Source organism: Aulonocara sp. 'chitande type north' Nkhata Bay, linkage group LG16, assembly GCF_057382095.1.
Source record: "Aulonocara sp. 'chitande type north' Nkhata Bay isolate Kocher_YH1m ecotype deep benthic linkage group LG16, A_spYH_male_GT1.1, whole genome shotgun sequence".
In the NCBI taxonomy this organism is placed as follows: Eukaryota; Metazoa; Chordata; class Actinopteri; order Cichliformes; family Cichlidae; genus Aulonocara; species Aulonocara sp. 'chitande type north' Nkhata Bay.
Window position 1 is genome coordinate 22,871,976 of NC_141359.1, and position 10,929 is coordinate 22,882,904.

General features: G+C 38.8%; 1 protein-coding gene across 2 annotated transcripts; it reads left to right on the forward strand.

The window, feature by feature from the left end:
* Positions 1–239: 239 nt before the first annotated feature.
* On the forward strand, positions 240–6,784 carry ednrbb (endothelin receptor type Bb). Of its 2 annotated transcripts, XM_086266915.1 has the most exons (9): positions 240–2,419; positions 3,046–3,083; positions 3,234–3,685; positions 3,811–3,923; positions 4,110–4,314; positions 4,522–4,662; positions 4,751–4,884; positions 5,024–5,132; positions 5,843–6,784. In XM_086266915.1, exons 2-9 carry the CDS (start codon positions 3,068–3,070, stop codon positions 6,008–6,010), a joined length of 1,338 nt encoding a protein of 445 aa, XP_086123041.1. In that variant the 5' UTR covers positions 240–2,419; positions 3,046–3,067; the 3' UTR covers positions 6,011–6,784. The 2 variants fall into 2 exon arrangements, with proteins under 2 accessions (XP_086123041.1, XP_086123040.1); XM_086266914.1 differs by having other exon boundaries at positions 240–3,083.
* Positions 6,785–10,929: the final 4,145 nt, after the last annotated feature.

Below are 10,929 nucleotides of genomic sequence, written 5' to 3' on the forward strand. Positions count from 1 at the left end.
TGTAGTCAGTCTCCTTCATAGTTTAAGGTGTTGTGTAATCAGAGATAATCTTCCATATATCTTGGTTGTGTTGACGGTTTAATTGAGATACAGTTGAGTTACTTCCTACTAGCTCACAAACATTCTGGCCAGTCTCCTCTGACCTCTGACGTCACCAAAACATTTTCCTCCAGAGTATTGTCGCTCCCTGGATGTTTTCTCATTCTCTGTAAACCTTAGAGATGATTGTGTAAGAAATTCCCAGTAGATCAACAGTTTGTGAAATATTTATACCAGCCTGTCTGGCACCAACAACAATGACACATTCAAAGTCACCTAAATCAACTTTCTTCCCCATTCTGACGCTCAGTTTGATTTTCAGCAGGTCATCTTGATCCTGTCTACGTGCCTAAAAGCACTGAGTTGCTGCCACATGAATAGCAGATTACATATTTGTGTTAACGAGCAGTTGAACAGGTGTACCTAACAAAGTGGCTGGTGAGTGCATGTGAAGGGCTAATAGAAGTGCTGGCAATAGACAGACTGAGGGGGAAAAGGGCCATCTTTTTTAGATTCAACACCTGGAACCAGCAGCAAAAAAACTGATTGATAATCACCTCTGCACCTCTGATATTATAGCCACCACATGCAGCTATTACTGTGGGGAAAAAGCCATCACTGTCATTACCAAGTTTGTTTTGGCCTGTATGCTAGGAAACAAGAATGACCCACACGCTTTTCATCATCTGTCTCCTAACTCTGCCCTTGCAGAGGAATCTGGCAGTGGTGACAGTGGTGATATCTGATGCATTAATATACAATGTAAGCAGTGCTTTAATGCTGGTGGGCACTTTTCGAAGAAGAAAAAAAAAGGCTCTATATATAGAGAGATTTGCAGTTTATAAATAAAATGCAATAATCTCATGACGTTTACAGTGTCTTAAAGCAAATATGAAGAAAATTGTATAAGATATCATATCAAATGTCAACGTTTTTTTTTTTTTTTAATGATTATTATTATAAAAAATGGTGTTGGTGAAAAAAGTGCTAGAAAAGAAAAGTTGGGTAACAACAAAAGGTGAAAAATGTACAACTGTCTTTGAAAGACTGTGTTGGCAATTAGTTCATTTTAAGAACATAATTTCTCAGTTTAAAAATGTCAGTAGTTACCATCTAGGTTCATAATTTTATTTCAAGATTTCAGGAATGCTTAAAATATCCACAAAACCACAATACTGAATGGCTTTGCTGTTAGAGCCATCAGCCAGAACTGCATTAATAACAGCAGCTAATTGGGGACACTGTCCACGTTCACCTCTGCATGCATCAACGGGATTCTTCAATTTCCTTTTGAACTACACAAGAGAGAAATAATTAGGATTTTGACAGCTGTCTAAGTCATGAGATCCAAGAGGGGGCTGGAACAGGTGACTCAATCTTAGCCATACTGATGACACAGCTTACCTTGACAGCTGAAAGAGGGGCTCTGCTCCACCCACTCCCAATCTGTGTGTGTTTGAGTACTCATCAGAGTAATAAATCTTCCATCCAACAAACAAACCTTCATGAACTCTGGTGGAACTGAAGAAAACAGCGATGGGAGACAAAAAAAAATGCTTCACGAGAGCAATTTTATTCAGTATTTTTGGTGGATAAGCTACAAAAGAGCTTCTTGCTCACATGACTTACCTGCTGTGATAAGCCATGTAAGCGTGGACACATTTCACAGCTTAGACCATAATCATTGCAAATACCGAGGCTGCAATCTGTAATAAACCCAAGCATTTTGGTTTCCAAATTAAACTGTGTCCAGTGCAGATATGCAGCTGCGGTAATGGTGGGTTTGGCGAGTCATTACATCTGACAGCAGTGGTAGGGTTTGTCAGGTAAAAAGCTCTTTAGCCAAACCGACCACCAAGATAACCGTCATATCCATTAAAGCACAACTGAGGCCAAAGACCAAAAAACAGCTGGTTTCAGATCAGTTTTACCAGCAGTTTGACTCAAAATGGAGTTAATTAAAGTGACAAATGAAACAGAAATGCAAGGTGCTGTGTTTAGAAGTCTTTACATATTACCATAATTACTTCTATGGGTCCTGCATGAAAAAGATACCAAAAAAAATGTTGTATTTATTTGGAATATACCGAAAACTTAGCTGCGAACAGTTGTCACAGTCTTTTATTCTCAATTCACTTCTCATAATCTGTACTTCTTGCAAAAAAACATGCCAGCATGTAGTTTCCCAAGGTCATCTGTGAGCAGCGAGGCACAGATTTCAATGTTGAAATGAGTAGTTGTCAAGTATGTTATTAACAGTGGGATCTTTCTTGTCGTCACGTCTCCTGCTCCTCCAGGCTCTTCAGGTTGTCGTTAGACTGTCGAGGGGGAGAAGTCACCTTCACCGGGACCCTCAGGAGAGGCAGAAGCAGTAACTCTGGTAGGACTGAGACCGAGTCATGTTTTCAAATTGATATGTGTCAACTGAGGCAAAAAAATGTCAGCTGAAACTCTCTAAATGTTGTAGTTAAAATTTGCATCATTTTCGTTATTATTCAAGTGCGTTTGCCTGTCAGTATTTGTGCATCAAGCTCATGTACATCCAAAATGTAATATAGCTGCAGAAGATATTTTTCCAGTTCCCATTGCATTCATTAATGATGACTCGATAGAGTGTGACTTAGTGATAAAGGCTTTGTGGCTCTAAGCAAAGAAAATCTCTTGCTTCACTAAAATAGACATTTTGCTACATTTAGATTTTGTGAGGATATGTCAAATAAGATAATGGACAAGTTTTAGTAACAGAGGGAAAAACTGTAACACAATATCCCTACTGAAGCCTATAAAATGATCTCACTCTGCGATAGCAGACAATACACTTCAACACCATCCTTTCATTCAGGGTGATGCATCAAGGGAAGTAATTACAGTCACTACTGACAGATCGATGACTAATGCTGACAACAGTACCTTAGTCTATAAAACCCTGATTTTCCTCAGCCGGGTTATAGCAGGCAACAAAGAACCGTCCTTTGTATTAAACATACAGCCTGTTTATTATTACAGAGACTATCTGCAGGCAGTGTGTATGTGTTCATCTGAAGGTAAGCTGGCAATCATAATCAATGCTATTATTAATATTTTTTCCCTTTTAAATAAATAAAAATAAGTTAAATGAATCATTTACATTGCACTAAATCGTAAAGCTAATTAGCTGTGCTGATTATAACAGCTTTCATTTTTCCATTCCACAGTTGGCAAAAAGGCGTTTTTGAGGAATTTTACAACAATGTGGATTTTCACTCTGGTTCTGTTTTTGGGAAATCTTCTTGTCGGTGAAACGGCCAACAACCAGGACTCAGAACCATCTCCTGTAATTGAGCTCTCTGCAACAACCTCCCCTGGTTTTTTAATACTGGAAAAGGAGAAATCCAACAGCTCAATTCATCCACCTCAAGTAGCAGGACCAAAAACATCACACCCTCCTATGTGTTCAGAGTCAGCTGGAATCAGAGTCACCTTCAAATATGTCAATATTATAGTTTCCCTGGTTGTTTTCGTTGTTGGAATAGTCGGGAATTCCGCCTTACTTCGAATTATCTACGTAAACAAACGCATGAGAAGTGGCCCTAACATTCTCATTGCGAGCCTTGCTTTGGGAGATCTAATCCACATTGTGATAGACATTCCAATCAACGCTTACAGGGTGAGTTATTTACCACATGGTGTGCAATTATTGTTTTCTTTTCTGCACTTAATTTCAGCTGGAATTGATTGTGGGTGTTTTTCTTTTTTTAAATTGCCAAAAATGCCCTTTTGTTTTTGTTGCAGCTCATGGCAGAAAATTGGCCCTTCGGTTTAGTACTTTGCAAACTCATTCCCTTCATACAAAAAACCTCTGTTGGAATTACTGTGTTGAGCTTATGTGCCTTGAGTGTTGACAGGTAAGGAGATAAACAGCACTGTCCTGTGCCCTCCAAGAAAATAGTGTTCCGTGCCTCCTATCTGTATTTCATCAGGCAGACAGATTTATTTAGCATTAGCCCTTGAAATGTTCTTGAGCTGAAAATGCATCATTGTTACAGACAAAAAGTTCCTCAAGCCATAACATTTTCTCATTGATTTTACAGATACAGAGCTGTTGTGTCCTGGAATCAAATCAAAGGCATCTGGGTTTCAGTGTGGACAGCAATTGAAATAGGTCTGATATGGGTTATTTCTATCCTGCTGGCTGTCCCTGAAGTTGTGGGCTTTGATATGATAACAATGGACTATAAAGAGAAGCGTCTCACGATATGTCTACTACACCCAATGCAAACCACGGGGTTCATGCAGGTAATGTAATTGTCTTCATAACATTTAAGTTTTCATGTCAATTGTCAAAGATAACTAAAAAATGTAACAATTATCATAGTTTTTCTTCTGTCTTCAGCCAGCAGATGCAAAGTACGCTTGTTTTCAACCTACACGTGTGTCAAATATTGTTTCTTGAATGGTGCTCTCGCATCCACGACTGATAGCCTTGTCGTGTTCAACCAACAGATTTATAAAGCAGTGAAAGACTGGTGGCTCTTTGGCTTCTACTTTTGCATGCCACTAGTTTGGACTGCAGTGTTCTACACGCTGATGACCAGGAAAATGCTGAGAAAAACTGAGACTACATTATGCGAACACATCAAGCAGGTAGCATTGTGGTTTTTGGCAGATTTTGCATCATTCTGGCAATGTTTCCTTTTTAAAGCTTATTTTGATCATGTCCTTTCTTTTGAAGAGAAGAGAAGTTGCAAAAACTGTCTTCTGCCTGGTGATTGTGTTTGCACTCTGCTGGTTGCCTCTGTACCTCAGCAGAATCTTGAAATTAACAATTTATGATGAAAAAGATCCTAATAGGTGTCAGCTGCTGAGGTGAGCACAAAGTACTAAGAACCTTTAATTTAAAGTTTATATATATATATATATATATATATATATTATTTTATTTTTTTCTGCTGTTCACTGGCCAGCCTATGAGCTTTCCTGACATTTTCTGACAACTCTTTTTCAGTGTCTTTCTTGTCCTTGACTATTTTGGCATAAATATGGCATCCCTGAACTCATGCATCAACCCTATTGCATTGTACATTGTCAGCAAAAGATTCAAGAGATGCTTTAAGGTAAGCGTCATGCTCTTATTGTTATTCTTATAGATGGCACTATTTAGTTTAAATAAATCGGGTATATCTTGAAAACATATTGGTCCACATTGTATGAGCTATCAGGGGTGTCATTAAGGACATATGGAGTCATGTCTGTAAAATAGCCAGACTGCAGCAAGTAATAACCTGAGGGGGTAATAAGTGAAAATGGTCTGAGAAAAAAACACATCATCAGACACTTGGCAATCTACCAGACAGTTGGTCACTGAATCAAAGTGACGTGCTATAAAAGAAGAAGAAAACATCGCTTCAAGGCAATTTTTAAGGGAAAAAAAAATCAAGAGCCTTTATTGTACCACAAGTTCAGAAGAAGATACCTAAAACATTCTTTCATTTATTTTATCTATACTTACATTTTTTTGCACTGCACAATACATGGATTTCTTTCTTCATAGCAACATATTTTGTTTAATGTAATATTTATGAAACACCCAAAGCTGAAGCTTGCTTTAAACAACTGTCTTTCCAGACTACATTTCTATTCCCGATAAGGTTTGCGCTCTCTGAATTAATGAAAACTCAATCTGTGGATCATTAGCGATTGCTTTACTGTAGATTTGGACAGGAAATACTTCACATAAAAACGTCATAATAGGCAGTTTTTGCCAGGTGAAGCTGATGGGAAATGTTTGTTGTCCTCTGACCAAATTTTCCGGGTGGTCCTTCAGGCATGTCTGTGCAGGTGTCTACCTCTTCAAGCTGTTGCCCATGACGAGATGCAGTCTGTTTTGAAGTCCAGAATGCAGGATCAAGCCTCAGAGCAGAGCTGCAACATCAAAGCTCACAAGCAGACTCCTGTACCTGAACCTGAGCAGGAGAACACCTTACTGTGCTAACAAAACTCACTTTGAAAACACTTTGTGAGATTGTCGATATATCTTTATTAAATATACATGGCCATCAAAACAGCTACAAAGGCAGCTCTATCGGCAGCTCGGCAACCTTGACATGCCATCCTAATAATATAAAATACCTTCTGAATAACATGGAGCCCTGTCTTTTGTAATGCTGTCGTCAGTTGAACATCTGCTTTGGCATGAGCAACCTGGAGTCAGACTGTTCAGACTATTTGCCCTCGAGGCTTGACTCACTCCCTAACATTACATCAGATTTTACCTAGTACCTATCCTGTATCATGCATCACAGTTCTCAAATCACTGTTTTGGGCACGATGTTAACCTGGCACCCATCAACAGAAATCTTGTCACGGCTTAGCGCCTGCATATATATATTATCTTAATTCTGTTTCTGGATTCTGGAAAGACACTATGCCAGAGGAAATTAAGCGAAGGGGAATTCAGAATTATCATGGTGGGTTTTATGAGGTACGGTGTATTATTATCTCATACTATTTACATATCTGTTAACTTTCATATGCCGCACATCATTTCAAGAGTTTATGGCATTCTTTTCCTGCATGAACCTTGAGAAATATATCAAATTGGTGCCACAAGTAGATTTCGTCTCCACTACTGAATGACTGATTGATGGTGGCCTATTTTTAATGCATTGTTAAATGTGTAATGCATGGAGACACTTTATGAAAGACCTGTGAGTGGGGGAGAAGAAAAACGAAGATGACAGAATGAGGTCAGGAAGAGAGAGGGATTGGGGGGAGTCTGAGGGGGGCACCTGATAGGTCTTCCTGTCACAGGACAAGGCAAGCACAAATAGAGTGCTGCTCTCCCAGCTAACGCTGTATCAGTCTGCAGAAGTGTCTCGACGCTGTGTGCTGGAATGCCTATTAAAAGTTTATCTCGTGTAAGTAAACTTGACTGTTTGCAAAAATGGAGTCGTTTGTTTGAATAAAAGCTTCTGACTTCTTGTTATGCTTTGTGACGCTTATACAAAAGAGAGGTGCATACTGATCAAAGAAAGCCTTTATCTGAATGCTTTTTATTTTTTTGAACTGTTGTATACACCAGCGAAAATAATAAAAACAGTGACAGGTTAAATGAATTACAGTGATTATCCTATATAATCATAAGCAATATTTTTTAAACTGTCCATAACTGGAGTTATGAAGCCACAGGCTGAGTGTTTTTGCAGTTGCCATGTTGGTGTTTTGAACAGGACGTGACAGGTGATGGGTAAAATCAGTGTTAAACCGAGGACACGACGCGCTTATTGGTTAAGGACTTGTCAATCACAATCACAAGTGACTGACAAGTCCTCTTTGGCTAAGGGCTTGTCAATCACAAGTCCTTAGCGAAAGAGCATTTCCTGGATTATCCTCCTGTCTGATTCTAACAATGGCATTACAAAATGAACTTCATGTTTTATTCAATATGACCTGAAACTAGTGACTGAGCCAATAAAGTCATTGGAAAGTGTTCACTGAGGTCATAGAGCTGTGCTGTTTTCCAATATCTATCCAGCTCGTCTTGTTTTTGTAAACAAAGGAGTCGCCCCTTGCTGGACATGAAGAAGAATGCTGGCTTAAGTCAAATCTCCTTTCAGACCTTTGCTACAGTGCCACCCCTGTAAAAATATTGCCAGGAAAAAAACGCATCACAAATAATTAATAATTTGCAAAAATATAACTTGCAATACAAATAAGTACATTTTGTTTATATAACATGTGTGGTTGCCTTCACGTGTCTGCCAGAATCGATTTTCTACTCAAACTTCACCACGTTATGTGTTATGAATAATATAATTATGTATCGACTTGCTTGTACGGACAGTGGTCAAAAAGGACAGACTGAAAGTTTTTCAGTAATAAGGGTCTGAGGGTGAGTTTTATTTGAAGCTTGGAGTTCAGCCGTCGGGGCGCAATTTTGTGCATCCGTGACCAATTGGCGTTTATGGATTTCCTTGTTTATTGCCTTGTTTGAGAATTTGATTGGACAATTTAACATCACACATCCTGACAGCACAGGCACTCTTGTCTTGTAGAGGAAGAAGAGGCACTCGCTAGCTAGCTAGGATGGCAATTTCGAGTGCTGCTTGTGTTGAAGTGTTCATGTTTATTCAAGATTTGTGTTTTTAAAGGTTTTTTTTATAGCAACGGTTTAAGAAATATTACTATTGGTTTATTGATTTGTGTTTTTTTTCCCCTTATCTGTAAGATGCTTTACATTGTCCTGTCTGACCCAACTGCGCCCCCACCAATATTTTTACCTCCACTTATCACTGGGGTTAACCACTGGAAGCTGCATCTGTTTTAATTTATTGTTTTTTTAAATTCTGTTGTTATAATGCAAAGCTCTGCTTGAAAACCGTGTGTCCTTGCATGTCAGAACCAATGGTGATAGCAATTATTGTGGACTGAAGCAAGACCCCAAACTCTCAGTGTGCAGTTTAAAAGGTTTATTTGACAGGAATTCAAATATAACAACAAAGACTTGCAGCTGGGGGATTATGGTTCTCCACACAGGAAGTGACTTCTGTCAGAAAGACGAAGGAGGTTAATCCGTGTTGCTGGTAAGTTCTGAAGCCTTTAATGTTTGAACTGAATTGGATTCTTACTTGAGTATTCTAAGCAAAGAGGCAGTGAGGGAAGTGACCGGCCAGGAGGCAGGTGTTGGTGGAGGGTTGAGAGGCAGGTGAGTAATTCCACAATTCCTTTGTGCAGGAGCGGACAAGTCCAGAATATCAGGTAAGTATTTTCCACAGGGGGAGAGCTCTTTAGTCAGCATGATGATGTTAGCTCAGGCAACTTTTAGTTTTTTCTCTCAGTTTTCCTTTTAATTATTTGACTTTTTCTATTTGTTTATTATTTATATCCTATGTGTTTTTATTATTTAGTTTCAACGTACAGTACTTTGTGTCAGCTGTGGTTGTTTTAAAGTGCTCTATAAATAAAGATGGGTGGATGGGGTGGAACCTGGACATCAGAAAGCCTGATTTTAACAATCAAACAATGATAGTCTGGCAAAGAATCAAATCCTGAGGTGGTCCTTAAATACTGTTGAGTGATGATCAGATAAGAAGCAAGCACATTGGCTGAAGAGCAGGAAACCAGTAGGCACTGCCAGCAGGAGCCCAGAGTTTACTCTGCCCCCCTCCACCTGAGAGAAGAGGAAAGAGCGTGACGAGAGAGAGAGAGGGAGAGAGAGAGAGAGAGAGAGCAACAAAGGACAGCAACCCTGACCATTCTTGGACAGTGACAAGACATTCATACGGCCCTTACTTTGATATGTGTCACTCACCTGAACTTTGTTGCATACTTACCAATTAATCCACTGAACTGGTCTCAAAAGTCCCCAGATCACAGTCCTTTTAAGCATCCTTGGAATGTGAATGGAGCAGCTACCCAAAGGACCCAAAGGATAAGTTGCCAATGCCCTGATTTCAGACAATACGAGACACCACCAGAGGTCACCTGTCCACACCACAATGGCTCAAAACTGAGTTTAATGTTGATCATCGAGTATCTTATATATTTACACTTTTGTGAAAGCCTGCAGTTTAAAGCTTTGTGTTTGTTTTGTAGTCAGGCAAGAGACAAATGAAAAGTTTCGGCATTTACTCTAAAATTTCTGTTTAAAATTCTGAAAACTTAATTACATTGGCACTGGTACCAATTAACTGAGGTCAGCATCCTCCTGTTTGTGCTAATTTTTATTGCCAGCTAACCGAAGCCAGATCTGTGCACTGTAGAACAACTGCTCCCTAACGTTTATTCCGAGCAAAATGCCGTCTGACTATTTTTTCTCTATTTACTTTTTCTTTATCCGTCTGAGGAAATCAGTCTACAGGCTGTCAGAAAAAGCCATGTAAGTTGGGAAAGTACTTCTTTTTAAAAATCCATTAGCACACTATAAAAGTTAAAACATAAAGGTTTGACATCCTTACACACAGAACTTTGAAAATAGAAAAAAAAAAATTTTTTAACAGTGTGTTCCTTTAATATTTCTTAATACATCATATACAGAACACAAGCAACTATTTATTCCCACACCACATACATTCAAACCAGCAGGCTGTCATCATTATGTGTCTAATCAAATAACTATGAATACTAGAATAAATCAATCAAAAATTAGAATCAGGTTTCGATTTTAAAGCCGATTAACTTCTATAATATTTTCTGTTGTCTATGTGCAAAAACATAGAGCATCAGAAAAATGCTTATTTAGACTTATTTCTTGTAATCTTTGAAGATCACCTCATTTTTAAATTGCACTTTATTAGAACCATCTGACTCTAAATGTGTTTGTTTGTGATTAGAGATGCCAAAAATATGCTTCAAGAGAACAGAGAAAGTAACGTACACGCTTTTCAGCCCACACAGTCACAGTGTCTGCTATGCTCATACACTCATGCATCTCTTTCTGTTCTGACATAAGAGAGACCGTGTCTCTGAGGCTTGGACTGTTGGATGCAACAGCATTGGACAGGACACAGGAGTTCAATATGCTCATTTATACTGAAGCCAATTTGTACAGTTTTTGATCTATGGCCCACATTTTTAAATCACTCCTGTCTGGGTCTCCTGTTTCTTCTTACTTTATGTTTTATGACCCCCTCAATTCCACATACCTTTCTATAGCAATGGATTTGCCATTATAATTCATCATTATTTGTACTGGTAGCTAACTTTAGGGCGATGAGGTTTGCATATATGCAGTAGCACACTCAATCAGATGCTCCTGTCAAATGCTAATTTGTGTCCAAAGCTGTCAAATGCTCAACTCTCTTTTGTTAATGTAAACGCCAGCAGATAATTAACAAATGGGCCATTACTATCATTTCCCAGCAGTAAACGCTCACAACTGCCAGATGACACTGACACAATCAGGCTCCGGTA